Source organism: Miscanthus floridulus, chromosome 8 (genome assembly GCF_019320115.1).
Source record: "Miscanthus floridulus cultivar M001 chromosome 8, ASM1932011v1, whole genome shotgun sequence".
NCBI lineage: Eukaryota > Viridiplantae > Streptophyta > Magnoliopsida > Poales > Poaceae > Miscanthus > Miscanthus floridulus.
The window spans coordinates 178,287,056-178,308,577 of NC_089587.1; the positions used below are offsets into that span (position 1 = coordinate 178,287,056).

Sequence of the window (21,522 nt, forward strand, 5' to 3'; positions counted from 1 at the left end):
TTATTGGAGATTGATAATAATGTGGCATGGTCGTATGTTTGCATAGCCACGTTTGCAAAACGTGCATGGGAGACCCAGACCTGGCTCAGTCAATGGAGATATATTCTTCTTGTAAAATTAGATTATATTTCCATCTTTATTTTAGAATCACGCTCGTACACAGCAAAGGCCAACCGACTCATGTATGTGTATATATACGAGTTCACGATATCTCTCATCGATCAACCAAATAAGTACCTTTACTTTTCGGCTCAGGCCACCCCTTAGGAGTAGGAGTAGAGTAGATTTCGACAAGTTCTATGGGCAAGCAGGGTTGCATCGGATGACCTGACCTCCGGCTTGTTTGTGAGTATCCGTCAGGACTTATATTGTTACTTGTAAGGCTGTAACAGACGACTGATCTCTTGTGAGTCGCGGTATAAGTTAGTTATCGATCTATATTGTTATTTGTAAGGCTGCAACAGATGATTGATCTCTTACAAATCACAGTATATATTAGTTATCGATTTGTATCAACTTTTACAAGGCTGTAACAGACGACTGATCTCTTGTAAACGTTGGTATTAATCAAAGTTATCGATATCGTGTTAAATAGTTTACTGTTTAACATAATATCACCAATTGCCCAATCTAGACGGAGATTCATTGGGTTTATCTATTTTGATCCATCGTCTGCTGATTACTATCACAGTTGAATTCGATTCTTGATGTTACATCCTGTTTTAATGACCAATCTATCACAGACTTGATTGTACATGGCAGGTGTTTGAAGTCGTGTTCTATTAGGAGATAGGTTCATTGATCGCTAGTATCCGGTATGACTCCGCTATCAATGCTGCATCAACCGACTCGACCTGTTGATAGTGTGTCGGATTGGACAGTGGTGGTTAATAGATCTATCAGTTAAGAAGAGCATGGCATCAGCCACCCGTTATGTCTCCATATGCTATTTAGTCGATGGCCTGAGCTTCCACGCGTATAACACGCTTTCATGATTCCTTTGCGATACAAGTAGATCTATCGACCGCTGGTCTCTGATCTAGGGTCCTACTGTTAATACTGCATCAGACGACTCAACCTGTTGATGGTACAATAGATTGAGTCTAGTTGTTTGTAGATTTATTTGTATCCAACAGACGAGTGATCGTATGTCGTATGACACGATCATTGGAATCGGCTGTTTTATCCGATAGGCTGCTTTGTTGAGGATGCAGTGGCTATTTATATGCTTTTACTTATTTTTGTCTGGGTTAAAAGCTAGTATGTCCCTCACATGTATGCTTACACGTCTACCCTTATATCTTTCGCATGTTTTCATGAATATTGGCTAAGTTAGATTCATACAACTGAGTAAATAATAATTGTCGATATGCTTGTTTTATTTACATTACATCATGAACATGATAGATATCGACTCTCTAGTCGATAGCCTTATCATACTAGCCACTTGGCCGTATATTTGGAACTGTCTAGACAAACACCAGCATGTTCCACCTTAAATTACTGATCATTTTCTCTCCTTGTCAATTACATGGTCAAATTGATTGGCACACCCTCAGTCCACGACCATCTGGTTCGGCGCCCTAGAGAGAGCTCGGGATCTACTCCGCATGGTTTCTCTCAGCTTGCTGCGTGTACTGGTGGCTACCTATCGCTTTCTGCCGTCGACACATTCTTGGCACGTCCGATGGGACCACAATCGTCAACATGGATAATCAGACGATCCTCAAGGTCAACCTTGAAGACTTGTCTGACGACCAGAAGGTGCTCATTGAGCAAGCGGTAGAGGAAGTGAGAGAAAAGTGCGTGATGTCTTACAGTAGGACACGTGATTCAGTTGTCTAGAAGACTCCCATGCCAAGCGTCCTCCTGCATAGTCAAAGTGAAGATGTTGAAGCAAGAACTACTGCTCATTTGGTCCACAAGACTGTTCATGAAGCCTTTACAAACCACAATAAGTTGGCTAACACGATTGGCAATGTTTTGAAAGAGATTTTCTTTGAAGGGCCAGTTGATCAAGTTTGGCCAGCATACTCTAATGGCTTTAATCCTTCGGCTGTGAGAAATAACATACCTGGTTCTAGTCAGCAGCCGAATGGTGAGTAGTTCCAGCAGCCACTAATGCGGCAGCTTTCAGGCGGACAGGCTCAAGATCAAACCCTGCAAGCAACAAAGCAGCAAGATCATGCCCTGTCAACAGCAAGGGGGCAAGGTCAGGCCCTACCGACGGCATGGGGCAAGCTCATATGACAGGGGGAGCAGCCACCAGCACAACAATCACCAAGTGCCCCTGTCACGTAGACGAATCAACAGCCTACTAGACAAAACCCAGGTATATTCAGTCCAGTAGCTAACCTCACCAGTTACTCAGCAGGTTGTGCAATAGCCAGCTCAAGGGAGATTCAATACCTCATACCAGACGCCTCAGTCAGCCCCAAAAATTGCTCCATCAAAACAGAGGATCACACTACTACACAAAGCATTTTTAGGGGCGGCTGCTAACCCTTTGTAGGGGCGGTTTAGCCAGCCGCCCCTACCGAACCGTCTCTACAAATCATGCATTTGTAGGGGCGGTTCTCAGGCCGCCCCTACAAATCTATTTGTAGGGGCGGTTGGTGATTGAGCCACCCCTACAAATCGATTTGTAGGGGCGGCTGGCATTACGAACCGCCCCTACAAATCTATTTGTAGGGGCGGCTCAATCACCAACCGCCCCTACAAATCTTTTTGTAGGGGCGGCTGTAGTGCCAGCCGCCTCTATAATACCTGTTTGTAGGGGCGGTTCAATCTAGAACCGCCCCTACAGTACGTTTTCCCGCAAAAAAATTCAAATTTACAATTCAAATTCGACTAGAACTGTTTGTTTCCACGTATTCCATCCAACGTTCGCATTGTCGAACGCTCTGCGACCAACGTTCCGAACCACATTCGCGTTGCCGAAAGCCCCGCGACCAACGTTCCGAATGCGACTACCAGCACAATAGTATTATATAAACTACAATTACAAGTCCAATTCGTAAGGATATATACAATCCATCATTTAATATACAAATTCCATAAACATTGTTATCAACGTCCTAGAGCTAGCCTTTCAGTCTCACGAAGGGTTGGTACTGAGGATTTCTACCTAAGTCAGACTCTCGGTCATGGTAGGCGCCTTTGACGTGTACAATCTGGTCCAATATGAAGTTGCAAAGGTCGCCGACGAGCTCTAAGAGTTGGTCATCCTTGTATGGGTCTTTTTTCATTCCTTTCTCTTCTCTCCACTACAAGAGAACAAGTTTCGGTTTAATATTTCATACCATGTATGAAGTTTTTATACTACTGATGAAGAGGTTCAAACTTACCCTTAAGGGGTGTCTCCTGTAGACACTGGTGTTACTCATCATAGAACATATATAGTATCCACAATATACACTCCCAGGCCTCTGCTTGGGGCACTGTGTGTTTTGCATATGAAAATGTTAGGTAATGCTTTTGACAGCCATGTAACAGAGTACTGAAGAAGTAAGTTACACTTACCGCACATAGTGTTTTTATAGCCAGCTTTTCCTTCCTCGCTGGATCATGCCTTCCGTGATGATGAGTGACATAGAACCTAAATGCCCTGTTCGAATTATTTTAGCAAATACAACTTGTTAGTATCCATAAGTGAACGTTACAAGTATGTATACAAACATATAAGCTAATGAGGATTGTCGATATGTATACGTCTTGAGAATCGATATGAAGTCTTTGTATGTCGCCGGGTCCTTATCTATTGAATCAAAGACCCATGCCATGCTCCTCCCGACATCGACGGCTATACAAATCTAGTGGTTGCTGCATGGATTTAATCATAGAACTAGATAAGCTCTTTTGCATTGAATAAAATATATCGAACAAAGCTTTAAGTATATAGTTGAACTTACTCGAAGTTGTAAGGTAGCCATATAGTAGAGTGTTGTTGTAGATTTTTGAAAGCCAGAGCAATGTATGCCGCAACCTTAAGGGACTCTTCCTTTAGTTTCGTCGTACAGATGCGCTCTTTCTCCCAAAGAGTCTTTGCAGCAGCTAGCTCTTTGGCATCCACTGTCCACTGTTTAGGGTAATTAAAATTTGGTTGGGCTATAGCTTGAGGGTCTACATACCTGGCTTTCAGACTTGGCATTTGTTTGACAATGTGCACTTGCATTCTACAAATCACGACATTGGTTAGTTACAACAAAATTCAAAGATTACATTCATATCATATCGGGAGGACAAGGACTTACAAGCACCACGTGCGAATTAGATTCATCTCCATTTCTCCCAGGTGAAAGCATGTGTGCATGTCATTGAAGTCAAAGACAATTTTCCTGGCTAGGCTTCCAAATGTGCCGGTGGGCAAGCATGCTTGTACGAGATATATGCTCGTTGGGAGAACACGCAAGTACCAATCATGGAACCTTCTCATTCCAAGTGGTAGGCACCGGATGTCCCGGTTTGGTATAAGGGCTTGCCTCTTTAATATGTTTTCGGGCAATCCTTTGACCATTTGATGTTATCAACATTTGGATACTGCTTTGCAATTTGGTGGAGTTTGCTAGTTACAGCCTCCTCAGAACCCCGTTCTGGGACTTGTTTAACTTGGTTCTCAGGCTTGAACTGGTCATGTGAATACCACTTGGACACCGACGAGACGTCTTTCATCGGAACATAAACTGGCCTTATGTTGATTGGAATCTTCTTTCAAAGTTCCCGTTCAGGCACGTCCTCATCTTCTTGTGCATCACCTTCTTCAGGAGGCACTCGTTGTTCATGTATCGGCTGTGCTTGTTGAGAAGACTATGGCATCTCATCATGCACTTGCTTGGTACGAGCTGGAGAAGGTTGTGGCATCTCATTAGGCACATGCTCGCTAGGAGGCAGGGAAGAATGTGGCATCTTAGGTACATGGTGGTCACGAGACGGTGAAAATATCTCCCCAACCTCAACAACTCGCTCCAAATTTGGGAGAGGGGGAGGCGACGAAGAAGCAGTCAATATAATGTCCCGTTTGTGCCAGAGGATGAACTACCCAATAACGTCTCCGAGTAACATCAGCCCCTTGGGAGTTGCGTAGTCTATCCTCCACTGCATGAACTCGGGCTTCAGGGTATGCACCTCGACCCTAGTGTAGTTCGGCGGTATCTTATTATTATGGTGTAAGCCACTGGGAGGATGTGCCACACCCATTGCCACCTCCATCACAGTGTTATGTCAGCCGCTTAGAAACACCAAGGTGCAACTAGTTGGTTCCCGTATGCGATCGATGGGGGTTGAGGCTGCAGTGGAACCTTGGCTGCTAGGAACTTTCGGAGGGCTGCCAACTAATGCTAGTTCTCCCGGCGGTGTTACTAACATCCGTGGCTCCGTAGACAGTCCTTGCTCCTCCAACGCCTTCACAACTAGAGCCTTCACTTGGAGCTCAAGACTAGTCTCCCAGTCTTGGCCATGTTTCTTGTACATGTGCCTGTCCTCTTCGAATCCTTGCTTCTAGGTCATCCTTTTCCCTTGCCCCCTGGTGCGGCCTGTGTGCTCCTTGTTTCCCAAGCCAAGGCTAAGCTCGTCCCTCTCTCTGGAAGGATTGAAGGAGCCCTTCTCCTTGTCTTTAGCATATTTCAGTATCCTTGATACCGCCTCTTGGGCTCCGACTTATCAAACTTAAGATTACTATCGGATGTTTCTGTACTCCTCGCATATATCCAGTTCCTTGAGCGTACCTTCAGATTCATCACATCGATATTCCCAGCAGCTGCGGCCTCTTCGTCCATCTTCCTAAACTGCTCTTCCTTGGCATAGTAGCCACCGGGGCCTAGATGATGGTGGTGTTTGTTCCTCTTTGCCAGCTCGGTGTTACGGACACTGAGCTCCAATGCCTCCGGTGAAGTCTTCCCAAACATAGAGGATAGGAAAGGTGGCAAAAATAGAGGAGAGGGGAGATTTGACAAAAAAAAGCAGGTGCTGCTTCCCAAAAAAAGCAACAGCTGCCATACTGACTTAACATCATATGCTTAATATCTTCCGAACCTAATAGACAGATCGGACAATCAAAAGTAGTAGACAGTAGTAGTAGGGAAGTAGTATAAGTAGTTGACAGAAGTACAAGTAGTTGATAGAAGACAGAAGTAGAAGTAGTAAATAGTAGTAGTAAGGAAGTAGTAGAAGTAGCAAAAAAAGCAACAACTACTTAGGAGAGGAGAGGAGTAGAGTGGAGTAGAGGAGAGTAGTAGTAGAAGAGGAGTGGAGAGTAGTATGAGAAGAGTAGGAGGACAGTATAGTAGTAGAGTAGTAGTAGGAGTAGCAAATAGTAGTAATAAGAGTTGTAGGAGACCAACCACCAGCCACTAGTAGTAAGAGTAGTACATGAAAGTAAGGCACATACAAGCTAAATACTGTGAAACATACACAAGAGATAAAAGTTCATATAAAACACAACGCATTTCTACACATGAAAAATAGCAAGCAAGGAGCAGACAACATAAGGAGGACGTCGTGCACTAACTAAATAAAGACAACAGGACTCTCCTTTTTCCTTTCATCACAATTTGTTTGGTGAAGGTGCAAGAGCAAGTCAATAGAACCTATACAACTCCAGTACAACAATCATGTTCTACAGGTGCCATCCAGTTAATCAAAACCAGCTATCAAAGTATCTAAATTTTTAAGGCTGCAGCAGTACAGATGCTTAGAAAAATCATAACTAGAGTTCTGGACAATGAAAAAGAATTATCCTTTAACAATCCAGAAAGCATATGCAATTCTCTACATCTATCTAGTTATTACTAGAATCATACGCTGCAGTTATCAAGGTCAAAAATAACAAAGACCCACTGCTGCGCAAAGCAAGGTCAAAACCTGCCAGGCTACATCTAAAAATCATAACTAGAGTTCCATCCATCCAAAAAGTATGTTCTTTAGCAATCCAAAAAGCTTGGGAAATACTCTACATCTTTCTAGTTATATTAGGGAGCTGATTAATAATACAGCAAATAAGCACACAAGCTGATGACTGCATTGCCCACTATTTCACTGTCATATCTAAACAAGCTCAAGCAACAATGCACATATCTAAAAGTAGTGGGCATTTCTAAAAATAGTGAGCCTTCTTGCAAGTTGCAGTAACTGACTCAAGTTGCACCATGGAGTAGGATGTGGGGGAGAGGGCTGTGCTCTAGGGTTCTCGTAGATGGTGCTCGTCGTAGCAGCGAGTTGATGTGGCCAGAGCTGAATAGGCAAGCCAAAGGGCGAGGGGCAGGCCAGCCAGATCACCGCAGAGCAGCAAAAGCGTGTAATAAATCCTAGGGCAGCTCTATATTTTTGTTTTATCAAGTAGCTTAGAACTATGCATGAACCGGAGAAGAACTATATTTTTGTTTTATCAAGTAGCTTAGAACTATGCATGAACTGAACACCTCCTATTTCTCATTACTGAACTATGCATGAACGGGAGAAGAACTAACAATACAGTTCTACCATATTTAGGAGAAATTAGTGACATATGTATACATCTAGGTCTAGCAGAATCAGAATGAGAAAGACAAATTAAATCTGTGTCAAATTCATTGTTTTGAGCAGTAAAATGTGCTCAGTTTTCATGTGTAATTGAGTACTAAAAAACATGCTATAGATCGACACCTAAAACAGCTTGGTAAACAGAACAAAGCAAAGAAATTTAATTCCAATAGGAAGGGGGTCAGAACTGTTTAATAAACTTAACAAAGCAAGCTAACTGAAAGGTGGCTTTCCTTTAGAGTTGAGAACTAAGACCAAACAGTACTAGCTGCAGTTGAAAGGTTCCATGCATATAGTATAGCTAGCCCTTTGTGATGCAGTTGGTCAATATGTGAAATGTGTGCATTCAAAAAACAAGATAGTACCATGATTCCTAGTTTCATTACAAATTTCACAGCTAGCAGAACATGCTAAGAGCAAGCGCATCTCAAAGAAGCAGGTAGGCATTAGCACAGGCATAGGTAGTACGACATATGATGTTTAATACATAAAGCATATAAACTATTAAACTTAGAGACTATATTCTTTTTCAGAGTATTGCAATATCAAGTATAACAGTTTTGATAACTGCACACTGATCTTGCAAACCTTTAAGTGCAAATATATCGCATAATTATTTAGTTCAGTACGAAGATTGCAGAATATTATTGTAGCACAATTAAATATATGTAGGCAGTAAAAATTGGGTCAAAGCATATTTCTGATGATATATGCCCAAGTACCAAATAGGAGTAAAGGTACTTGTATCAATGACATGAATACTGGAAAACATGCACAGATAAATAACAGTTATTCTACACACCACTAATAACAGTGAAGACTCAATGATAATAAGAATGAGTAAAAAAAGATGCAAATAAAAAGGACCAACCAACTAGCGAAGAAGATTGAAATGCATCTGTTGACAAAGCAATCAAAGTAAACCAAGGCTTCTAACAAAAAAACAATAAATATAGGTACACATTTTACCAGAAACCATATTTACTGCAACAATTCCCATATGCAACGTAAATCCTAAACAAGCCAACATACCAATCTCAAATCTCAGATGTCAACAAACATCTAGCATCAAGTGCAAACCAGCAAGGTGAGATACTAAGATCTAGTAAATAACCAAGACAGATACACATTATTGGTCATCATCATGATAAAACTTATTAGGAATACCAAATCTTGGTGATCCCAAGCATCAGGATAAGTAAGACAACAAATTAGAATCCAACAAGCACATCCGCAAGAAACTAACAAGGGCAAAGGAATGAAACTGAACCAGGATGACTCAACCCACTGTGCAATCTAGGATGACTCAACCTAGGCAGTTAATCTCATGATAACCAACAAAACTAAATAACAGTATCACATGAGAATAGCTACTTTGTTTGCTACTTTCTAATCCATAAATCAGAGAGGGAGAGGCACAGGGAGAGAGAGCGGGAGATCACTGACTTGGCCACTGTGCAATCCTCCAGCTGCTTCTCACCGCAGCCTGTGTCGTCGGTGCGTGGGCGGGACGCCGGGGGCTAGGCGCGGGGCGCCGGGAGCCTGGTCGTCGGCGTACGGGGCGGGACGCCGGGGGCCGGGCGCCGTGGGCCAGGTGCGGGCGCGGGACCGATGGCGTGGCCGACGGCGGAAACCCTAGGCGCGCGGGGGTGGGCGCTGGGGGCCGGGTGCGAGACGCCGGGGGTCGGGTGTGGGTGGGCGCGGGCGCGGGACCGGCGGCGTGGCCGGCGGCGAAAACCCTAGGCGCACGGGGCAGCCTGACGGCGTCGGAGGAAGAAGACAGCGCCCAGATAGTCTGACTCCCGTGCGCCCTCCTATTTATACTTGGGACTATTTGTAAGGGCGGTTTCTGATCCAGCCGCCCCTACAAATGCATTTGTAGGGGCGGTTCCTGATCCAGCCGCCCCTACAAATGCATTTGTAGGGGCGGTTCCTCATCCAACCGCCCCTACAAATAGTTTCTATTTTTTAAATTATAAATTCTAAATTTTTGATATCATAAAAACACAAATTAATATAAAAAAAATTGTGTATATGCACAAATATAATATTTTGTATTATTCTATATATGAAGAAATATATATATAAACAATTGTAGTCAAAACAATATAGAAAACAAAAAAACAAAAAATAAAAATTTGAATTTTAAAACTTCGACTACAATTTTATGATATTAAATGAAATAAAATGAAAATGTTGTAAACATAAAAGTTGTATAACTCATTGACATGTACAACTTTTATTTTGGTCATCTTGTCATGTGACTTTGTTTGAACGATTCAAATTTTGAAATTCAAACAATTTCAACTTGAAACAATATTTTGAAAGAGTAAATGATTTCAGATGAAAAACTCATGAATACCAAAGTTGTAGAACTCATCAATATGTACAACTTTTATTTTCATCATATTTTCATTTGACCAAATTTGAATAGTTGAAATTTTGAATTTCACTAAATGGCAACTTCAAACAAGATTTTGAAACCTTAAATGATTTCAACAATAAAAGTTGTGAACATAAAAGTTGTTGAACTCCTCACTGTCTACAACTTTTATTTTGGTCACTTCTTCATGTAACAAAGTATTAGGAAACATTGTTCATAAATTCACATATAACTCATAGTTTCATGAACTATACGAGAAACATGTTGATCTGTGAACAATGTTTACTATCACTTTGTCAGATGAAGAAATGATCAAAATAAAAGTTGTAGATCTTGATGAGTTATACAACTTTGATATTCAACACTTTTTCAGCTGAAATCATTTAATGGTTGAAAATCTTGGTATTCTCACACACATGCATAAAATGTAGTCACACACAAATACAAAAATATGTAGTCTTACACTCGTACATAAATATATAGTCTCACACGCATGCATAAATGAAGTCTTACAAACACACACTTACACAAACACTCCATGTTCAACAACTAGCTAGCCCGCTATAACGACTTTCCCCTTCACACCTTTTCGTTCCCATGGCATTATGTCTTTGGGGAGGTTCTTTTCCACAACACTGATCTTCTTAGAATAGCGGCATCTCATCGTAGTTATTGTAAGCTTCAACATCGTCCACGCCATCAACTCCAATAATGTGTTGTTTCCCGGAGGCAACCACGTGCTTTGTCTTCTTCTTCGGGGGGAGGTTACTTTGTGGGTCAGACATATAGAAAACTTGTGCGACACGTGAAGCCAGCACCCAAGGGTCATCTTGGTAGCCTAGATTCTCGAGGTCCAGGACTCTCAATCCGATCTCGTTCAGTTGGTGTTGTTTGATCCAGCGGCATCGAAACAGGGCCACCATTATATCCCTTCCATAGTCAAGTTCCCATATCTCTTCAATGATGCCAAAGTATTGGATCTTTCGCCCTAATCCATCAAGAGCCTCTATTCGAACGCCGTTGTTTTGGTTCACATATTTACTATCCTTTGCGTGGGTATAGTACGTATACCCATTGATGTCATAAGCATTCCAAGATGTCACTTGTCTCGATGGCCCCTTCGCCAACCTACTGATGGTAATAGAGTCTATGGTTTCTCCAGGCGGTATGTTTTGGTCCTTCAACCATGTATTTAGTCATTGCTTGTGTTGTTTCATGACCCAATCATCCGAACGACCATTTCTCTCCGCCATAATGATAGCCAAGTGTTCATCAATATACGGTTGCATCAGTTGTGTACTCTGCAAGACCCTGTAATGCGCCCGACTAACCTCTTTGTAATCATGGTCGATGAACACTTTTCTACCACTAGTGCCCTTCCCAGCCAGCCTACCCTTGTGACGAGAATCGGGTTTACCAATCCCTTTCTGTACTTTTAGGTACTCTTGACAGCACTCGACGACTTCTTCAGTACTGTAACTCTCTATCATGGAGCCCTCTGGGTATGCTCGATTATGCATGTATCGACTTAGAACTGACATGAACCACTCATAGGACCACATTTCATGCAAGTAGCAAGGGCCAAGCGCCTGTATTTGATGAACCATATGAATCATGAGATGTGGCATTATATCAAAAAAAAGCAAGAGGTAAACACATCTCCAGTTGGTTTTGTGTCTCCACCACAAATTCATATAGGTCACTCAGCTCTTCCTTGCCAATTGTCTTCTGAGATCTTCGAAAAGAAGTAGCATATGCGGGTGATGGCCATTTTCAAGAACTCTGGCTTTATAGCCCTGATTGCAATAGGTAGAAATATTGTCAGCACCACATGGCAATCGTGAGCCTTGCAATGTGTTATTGACAAGTCCTTCATCGACACTAGCTTCTTCACATTTGCTGAAAACCCAGTCGGGACTTTGATCCCTCTCAGGAAAGTGCATATAGCTCTCTTCTCGTCTGGTGTTAGGTTGAAGCACGCCGCGGGCAGAGTGTATTTTCCATTAGCCTCAGGTACCGGGTGAAGCTGTGGCATCACGTTTAGCTGCACCATGTCTTTCCGTGCTTTCAGACCATCCTTTGACTTGCCTATGTCCATCAAGATAGCAATGAGACTCTCAAAGAATTCTTCTGCACGTGCATAGCATCAATGGCATGGGGGACCTCTAAATCTGGCCAATAAGGCAGATACTGAAAAAAGATCGATTGTTTCTTGAAAGGTACGCCTTCGACAGGAGGTGTGCTTCTATCTCTGTTCGTCCCATCCGGATTCTTCTTTCCATAGACGACGCGTATGTTTTTCACCATTCTGTACACGTGTTCTCCGTTATGACATCTCTCCGGAGGGGGTTCAATCTCCGGGGCGTTGTCATAAAATCTAAAGAACAATTTGCTACGGTACTTGTGACTTATCTTTACGAAGCGTCGGTTTCTTAGGTAAACTATCTTCTTGGATGCATCCAGGTACACCCATGTAGTACCATCCAAGCAAACCAAGCATCCCGTCTTCCCTTTGATCTGTCCAGACAAAGCAAACAGCGCGGGGTAATCATTGGTAGTAACAAATATTATTGCTCTACATATAAAGTCCTCCTTTCAGAACGCATCGTACATCTGCTCCCCATGCCTCCATAGCCTCTCCATTTCTTGCATCAAGGGCTCGAGGAACATGTCTATATCAATGCCTGGTTGTTTAGGGCCAGAAATAAGAATAGTGAGGAGAAGGTACTTTCTCTTTTGACACAGCCATGTTGGGATGTTGTACATGGTCAAGATCACTGGCCATGTGCTGTGGTCGCTCATCCTCTCATTGAAGGGATTCATTCCATCGGTGCTCAAGCCAAACCGTATATTCCTTGGGTCATCGCTGAATTCTTTGTGTTTCTCATCAAACCTTTGCCACTGACTACAATCAGCCGGGTGTGCAATCTTATCATCATCCACCTTGCGCTCATCATCCCACCATGTCATGAGTGCGGCTTCTTTAGGGTTTATGAAGATACGTCTCAAGCGGTCGGTCACTAGCAGGTACCACATTACCAGGGCAGGAATTCTTCTCTGCTTTGCATCGTTGCCTAATGGAGTGTCCTCTGGGGGCTGAGATTCTTGTACCACCTTTTTGGTACCCTTCTTATTCCTCTTTTTCCCCATGGAGGCTTCGTCTCCACCGTAAAGGTCATTGTTCTTGTACCGGCTGGCCCCACACCGGGGACATTTATCCAGTGACTTGAATGTTTCGCTACGAAAAAATATACAGTGGTTGGGGCATGCATGGATTTTTTCAACCCCCATTGTCAATGGACTTATGACCTTCTTCGCTTGGTATGTGTTGGTGGGAACTGAGTTTGGTTGTGGCAGCACCCATAGGAGATGTAATAGATCATTGAAACTACAGTCTAACCAGCCATACTTAGCCTTCAGGATGAGCAGCTCAAGCACAAAACGTAGCAATGTCCAATGTATCGGACAACCCTTTTCAACATCATACACAGTCTCCTTCGATGTTTTTGTCACCCTTTCCAAATTTTCTAGACCTTTCGGGCTATTTAGTAAAATCTCTGGTCCAAGGGCTCGAATCATGTCCTCCAAATCATCTTCATCCCCGACACGTGCTCCACCATCATTATTGGCACCACCTTCATCGTTACCATCCCAACCACCAGCATCACCACCTTGTTCATTGCCAAACTCGAAATCCATTCGTGCATCAAGCTCTGCTGAATATTAGGACAGGGATTCTATGGTTTCATCGTCATATTCCTCCTCATCCTCGTCGTTAACAATAACCGTTTCACCATGATGAATCCACACTGTGTAGTCCTCAACAAATCCTCGCATAATCAAATGTGATCTGATGATAGTCACATCTGTCCATGCCATACTGTTCTTGCAATCTTTACATGGGCAAATAATTGTATCCTTATTCTCTTTCAATGTCGTTGCATGCTTCTTTGCGGCTTCAATAAATTTATCCACCTCTTCACGGAAACCTGCCTTGAACCTTAACGAACCATACATCCAAGAGTTCATGTACTCCATCTTTTACAACAACAACAAAACAAACATTAAAGGAGTACTTATTCAGATATATATAAAAATGAAACAAATTAATAATTACTTAAGAATAATTGTATATACTTCAGATATATATGAATATAAATCTAATATAATTACATGAAGCATACAAACACACCATGGTAAAAGAAAATTAATTAACGGCCCATTTATCCATAAATAATTAAAATACATATTTATTGATTACAATAAATAATTTCAAAGACAACAATTAGCAAGAATTATACTTTACCCAATATCTTTCATACAAACCCTAGTCCAATTTCATCAAACATAAATTTACAAAAACGAAATTAATAAAAAAACCAAACCCTAGATCTAGATCCACATGCACATGAAACATCCATAAAACTAACTAATTGTTCAATAAAATCAAGAAACATGGACCAAATAAGGGTATGATCTTGTTCCCCTCCCTAATTTACCCTAGTACATTCAAAAATTGGTTCTAATTTGCTTCATAAATAGCTCAAGAACCATAGAAGAGAGAGAAAAACAAAACTCTAATTACTCACTAACCAACCATTAAAACTTAAAAAAAGTATGGAATAGCATTTTCTTACCTTCTACAATCTCTCCACCAAAGGATTTGACACCAAAACATTCCCTTCTTAGTAGAGCAATTTTTGGGAGGTGTCCAAGGCATCCCCACATTTTTTTCACGGGTTGGAGTGAGTGACCCGAGGAGGAAGAAGGTGCTACATCTGTTTTATATGGGGGGCATTTGTAGAAGCGGCTGGTGATTGAGTCGCCCCTACAAATCGGTGCTATAAATACGGGGCCATTTGTAGGGGTGGCTCAATCACCATCCGCCCCTACAAATAGCATTTCCAGGGGCGGCAGACCCCATTTGTAGGGGCGGCTCGTAACACCAGCCGCCCCTACAAATCAGACCCCATTTGTAGGGGCGGCTCGTAACACCAGCCGCCCCTGCTGTTCCATTTGTAGGGGCGGCTGGTGTCTGGGCACCCGAGCACGCTATTGTAGGGCGGCTCCATCACCAGCCGCCCCTATAAAAAAATTGAACCGTTGCTAAAAATCGTTTTTTACGTAGTGTCATCAGGGATGTTGATTTAGATTATTTCAGTATTGATTAGAAGTCAGGATATGATTCCGAGTATTGAAAAGAGCTCGGCATTACTTTAATGCGCGCTGCTAGAGTTCACGTGTAGATAGCCACTTAAAAGCAAGTGTGCCAAATTAAAAGTAATGGATAGCCGATAGTCACGTTGCCTCGTGGACGACCGATAAGTCTGAATGAATTGTGCCGTGGAGGTACAGGAATCAGCTGTTGGAGAAAGGAATCAGGTGTTCAAGAAAGGAATCGGCTCGATACAATGCTTTTAAGAGCACGCACATGTCTGGAAGTTTTAAAGATTGGGTTAATTTTACATGCAAGTCTATTTACAGGAAGGAAAAAGCAGGACGCCTGACGCTTGAAAGAGAAATCAGGACACGTGACGTAACGTGTTCTCTTGGGGCCTGTTTAGCTCCCTTCTATTTTGCAAAAAATTTTAAGATTCCTCGTCACATCGAATCTTTGGACGCGTACATGAAGCATTAAATATAAATAAAAAATAAAACTAATTACACAGTTTAGACGAAAATTCACGAGACGAATCTTTTAAGCCTAATTAGACTATGATTAGACACTAATTGTCAAATAACAACGAAAGTGCTACAGTACCGTTTCGCTAAAAATTTCGCCAACTAAACACTACCTTGGTATTCTTTGGCAGAAATAAAACTTAACTCCGTATGACTGTAGTATGCAAGCCGATGCCAACAGATCAAGGCATTAAGGCAAGCCGATGGAGCTTTTCGTCCTATTTGTTTGGGTTTGTTTGGCTGATAAGTCAGACTGATTTGGTGTGAGAGAAAAATATTATTCGTTGGCTAAAAAAGTACGGCTTATAAGCCAAACAAACCCAAGCGAGCAGGACGTTTATATTTGGTCATCGGCTACTATATATTATTGATATTTTTTCGGCCAGACATTTGGATTTCAAGAAATACGTTTGCAAGACCCTGATGCATCATGTATGACTTGCTTAATGAAGGCACTTGCACACATGATAAAAAGGAGCAAGCAAGCGGGATCTAGCGTCATGTACATGGATGATGCATTTTGGACAATTCATTCTCCGGAAATTTGTGCAACGATCTTATGAGAAGCAAATTCAGCAATTCTCCGGACGAAGGCAACACAAGGAGGGTTCACGAGTAGCACGTCAGATCAGCCGGCCAGGAAAGAGTCCAGAAAAGAATTAAATAATCACCTGAGAATTTAACTGCCTATGAAGATAAGTAACTAGAGTAAGAAAGCCGATGAGCTGTCTGCTCCTCAAGCCAACAAGGTCCCGGCCGCTCAGGAGGAAAATATATGTATATATGTACAAGACGGCCGATAGCCCATCAGTAAAGCCAGACCATAAGGGCCGATGGTAGAAGTGAACCTAAAATAAATAAGCATTGGACTTTTTCATCGGCTTTCAGTTTTCTCTCAACATATAGGGCATAGCCGATGAATGAGCAAAAGAGAAAGGAACTGATCATGTTTTGGGTTCTCGAGGATCTACCTTCTGCTCTGCTATCTGCTATTGATATTGCATCGACTAAGCCGAGTATAAATACGTAGCTCTGCATGCAAGGATTTTCACGGGATAAAAGAAAAATAATGATATCAGCTTGGAGGATCATAGATGAATTCTGTTGACTCATCAGCTTGCATGAAATCCTAAGTAGCTTCCAGATTGCTTATCGGCTTGCATGAAATTGGCTGAAAGGTAAATAGCCGATGGAGATCACTGTTGTATCGGGCCAAATAGCCGATTCATATTTGCATCGGCTTAAAATTGGTAAAAATATATCATGCCGATCACTTGACAGATTAATTGGAAAATCATTGTTCAGGCATAAAGGTTGAAGATTTGATCAGAAAAGTGATATTTGTGGTTGTTGATGTCTGGCTTCTCCGTTGCTTAGTCATGTCCAGGTAGAACACCAGCAGACGTATTTGTGAACGACATACAAGCAAGTATCAGATATGAAGGTCGATTGCGTTCATCTTTGTCCATCGCTTATAACCATCGGCCGTTACCGTCGGCTATGAGGCCGATTGCGTTCGTTCTTCTTGCCATGTATACCTGGTTGATGCCCGCTGCCGTCTTGTTCTTCTGGCTACGTGGCTCCGTTGGTGTTCGTCTACGCATGCTACTGTGTAGAAAATTAAAGGATGGCTTGCCACATGCCAGGAGAAGCCGGAGTCCTAACACGAAGGGGTCAATCCAGCTGCAAAACACTTCACTATTATTCAAAAGGAAGTATTAATTATTCTTTGGAATTGGATTCGACAATGTTACGGTGGGATACGAGGTAAGATTCCACAAACATCTGATGTCAGATTCCTAGGACATGAGATCCGTTTATTTCAATTTAGATCCATCGGCTATCAAAAAGAGCAAAAAGCCGGTGGACACATACAAATTCAGATGTTCCGGAAGATTCATGTCATATGATTAAATAGCCGATGATTATTACAAGATGGTGAATGAAGAGTAAGAGGAGCTAATCTTCATCGGCTAGAAGCAATGAATAATGCTCGAAATGTTTTTGCCATGACCGAGCCAATGCATGGTTAAGGACATTGGAATATAAACAACTAGCAACGCCATGGACAGGGACAACAGTTCATCAGTATCGATGTCTGCCGGAAGCTCGGAGGCGGAGTAACGCAATGAGTGCTGCATCATCATCCACACGAAGCCTTGCCGACATGGCGGGTAACCTCAGCCGCGCCATGTCTGATGTGTCCTCATCTCTCTCGGAGCAGTGCAACAGCATCAACGTCGACTACAGCAGGCTGATCGTGCCATGTTCATCAGCCGATTCCTAGTGTCTACCACCGTGGCCCTCAAATGACTCAACATAGAGACCCACGCCGACAAGCTCGACCGCCGCTTCATTGATGAGAAGATAGGAGCTAGTCACTGCTAGAAATATTCACTTCTACGACGAAAATGCTAATGACGAATCTAAAATCGTCATAGAAAATCGTTTTTTATGACGAATATTTCTGTTTCGTCATAGATCAGTGGTGACGATCCTGCAACCCTCCCTTTCTATGACGATATCAGGCATCGTCACAAAAAACGTCATAGAAAAGCGTAGGGTTTCGTCACAGATCACTCGCGCGACTCATCTATGACGATCTCGTTTAAACCTATGACGAACAGGGCTTTGTCATTGAACTAATTACACATCCGTGACGAACAATATTTGATCTGTAACGAACGGCTTTGTCATAAATCTCCACACTGTACTTTCTCCATCCGACGTGTACCTGTGGGACCTATAGTTACTTATCCGTGATGCTTGCAATTCGTCATAAAAGTCTTCGCTCGATCCTTTCTCCATGCGACGTGTACCTGTGGGACCCTTCTCCATCTAACATGTACTGTGGAACCTGCAGTTACTCATCCATAATGCTTGCAATTCATCATAGAAGTCTCCGCTCGGTCCTTTCTCCATCCGACAAGTACCTGCGGGACCCTTCATCATCCGACCTATGGAACCCAACGGCTTACGTGTCATGTGGAACCGTTCTCCATCTCCATCCGATCTGTGGGATCTGATAGACCTGTGGGACCCGATGGCTTGCGTGTCACGTGTACATATGGGACCATCTGACCTTTGGGACCCGACGGCCAGTGGGATCTTTATCCATCTCCATCCGACCTATGGGACCCGATGGCTTGCGTGTCACTTGTTGTCGCCGGGGTTCAATAAATTCAAACTAAAAAAAAAACCATGAGACCTAGGAGTCGAACCCTAGACCCAGATCAAGGAATAAACCGTCTTTACCATTGCGCTAGACGTATGGTTGTGTTTACATGTCTTTGGAGTCCTAATAGTAGTGTATGTTCTTTATGTGGACATATTGACTTATATATTGGATGTATCCCCTGCAAGTGAAAATAAATCTATGTCCATTGGACTTGCGACGGCGACGGCAGCAATGGAGAATCCCCAGTGTGTTGTGGTGGCTTAGGCGTCCTTTTGGAGGCTAGGCGGTGGGTCTTCCTGGTGGAGCGCGGCGGCATTGGAGTCCGTCTCCATCGTGTGCCACGGTAGAGGCGACAGATCTGATCCGTAGGTCTCCTTTCTCGCCTTTTTCTGCCTACACTATTTTGGTCCTTGCTTGAACATGAGGTATATAAGAAACACTGTAGCGTTGCAGATCTGGTTAGGCCGATGCTGATGAAAAAAACTAGGAGGTGGCACTAGTTGGTTTTTTGCTGGTCTTAGTTTTTTGCATATGTTCAGTGTTCTTACTGTAAATGCCTGTGTGCAACTAGGACTGTTAATTGTCAAGTGCTTGCTTGATTATACCTATCTATCTAGGCAAATATACAGGCCCTTCGCTTCTGCATTAAACTATTTTTTCTGTCCAGTGCTTGCTTGATTCTATATTTCTATTTCATGTGCTCCAGTACCACCGGTGAGTCCTTATAGTATTTTGAACTTGTAACATATCTGAGGCCACATTTCTGTGCCAATGGTGTCTACATGGCTATTGGATGTATTAGGATGCAGCTCATATGTTTGCTTTCTATGTGTTCTCCTTGTTGACTACCAAGTTATCCATTTGGTTCCAAATAAGAGGAAGGCATCGAAAGCAAATCAATGCTTTGTGTCCATCATTCACATCACTGAGGCCAACAATGCTTAAGCTGCACATTTTGCTACTGATACCAATGATGATCACTATCACTTGTTCACTGACATTCTACTTGTGAAAACAAAGGAAGCTCAATTAACTACTGAAATTGTAATGGTTGCAGCTCCATTAACTGCTACTCTAGTTTGAGTTATATATATCTATGTGGTGCTACTTTAAATTTACAAGAGGTCGTACCATGAAAATTGTTAATGGTTGTTCAAGTTGCACTTTGGTATGAGTTATGGACTTCACTAATGGATCTTTGTTGGATTATTTTCCTCTTCAGTGATTTCATTACTGAGGAAGCTCTCATCGTATTGCACACTGACGAAATGGAGGAGGCCTCCAACAAGAGGAACGCACTGGCTAGTCTCACGGAGGATGTCATTCTTGAGATCCTCCGCCACCTCCCTGCCCGCTCCTTGTTCTGCTGCAAATGTGTCTGTCACTCCTAGAAAAACCTCATCTTGGACTCCAACAACCATAAGAAGTTGCCCCAGACTGTGGCCAGCTTCTTCTACGACAGTGAGAACGACAATCAAAACTTCACCAGCGTCGTCCGTGGTGTACGCCCCCGCTCTTTGAAATTCTTGCCCTTCAACATTGACAATGTAGCTCTCTCAGATTACTACAACGGCCTCATCCTATGCAGGTGCCTTGGGGCTGATGGATACCGCTATGTCATCTACAATCCAATGACCCAGAAGTTTAAAATTCTGCCGCCTAGCACCCCTGATGTTGGCCATGCTGTTGGTGAGGCTCGCTTGGCATTTGATTTGACAGCCTCCTCGCACTTCCATGTGATTGAATATGTGGATGTCAACTCTGTGTGTGCAGGTGTGGATATCTACTTATCTCAAACTACAGCATGGATCTATAAGGAATCTAAATGGGGTGAGTATACTGATGTGACATTTTCATAGACAACCAAGTGTGTTTCTTAACGGTTGTCTGCACATTATGGGACACTCTAGGAGGTACTCTATGATATTTGTTGTGGATATGGAGGGAAACACATGGAGGAAAATTGATAGGCCAGATGGTCTTAACCACTCCATGCATCAAGCTCAGGGTCACTTGTGTTTATGTACTGTTGATGGTCCCAATGATTCTAAGCATTTAATCTAGATCCTTGAAGACTATGGTACTGATAATTGGATATTGAAGCATATGGTCACCATGCGGATCCTATTTGGAAGGATTAATATTAGATTTGGTTACCTAGATTTTGATGACGAGGACATAGTGATCATAGTTCACCCAGAACGGATTTTGATTTTCTTTGCTAGGGAGGATGGAACAATCATCGCATACAACATGGACCGCAAAAAAGTTCATGTCATCCTGTCTGTGTCTTTCGGTATGGTAGACTTACTATTAAAAAAGAGTTCATCTACAGACCATACTATCTTCCTTATGTTCCCTTGTTCTTGGATTCATTAGCAGAGTAGTAAATAAAGTTGTATTTGATGTATCTCTCTGTCATGCATTTTAAATGGACCAATGTTGTTTGCTTGTCTATGGACATGTTAATTTCCTCAATGATAGATGTTGTCATTATTTTAGCTAAATTAGTGTACCATCTTTGTTTTGTTTGCAAATTGAATTATTTGTTTGGTGCGCACATGTGTTACGGTGGTGTTACAGCTCCCATCGCCGTTTCATCCATTAATTCAGTTATAGTACAATACTTATATTGATTTCTAATGTCATGGGTACATGGGGTATGCTGATGAGGGCACTCCAAAATACAAAAAAATAACACTTCAAAAGCACTACAATGCACCCACCAAATTTTACTACTAGGCTATGCTACTATTAAGTTAAC

The 21,522-nt window shown here is 42.4% G+C and overlaps 1 protein-coding gene across 1 annotated transcript; it reads left to right on the top strand.

Moving 5' to 3' along the window:
- Positions 1 to 17,747: 17,747 nt before the first annotated feature.
- LOC136470232 (uncharacterized) lies at positions 17,748 to 20,617 on the top strand. The gene is made up of 2 exons (XM_066468145.1): positions 17,748 to 17,840; positions 20,150 to 20,617. Exons 1-2 carry the CDS (start codon positions 17,748 to 17,750, stop codon positions 20,615 to 20,617), a joined length of 561 nt encoding a protein of 186 aa, XP_066324242.1.
- Positions 20,618 to 21,522: the final 905 nt, after the last annotated feature.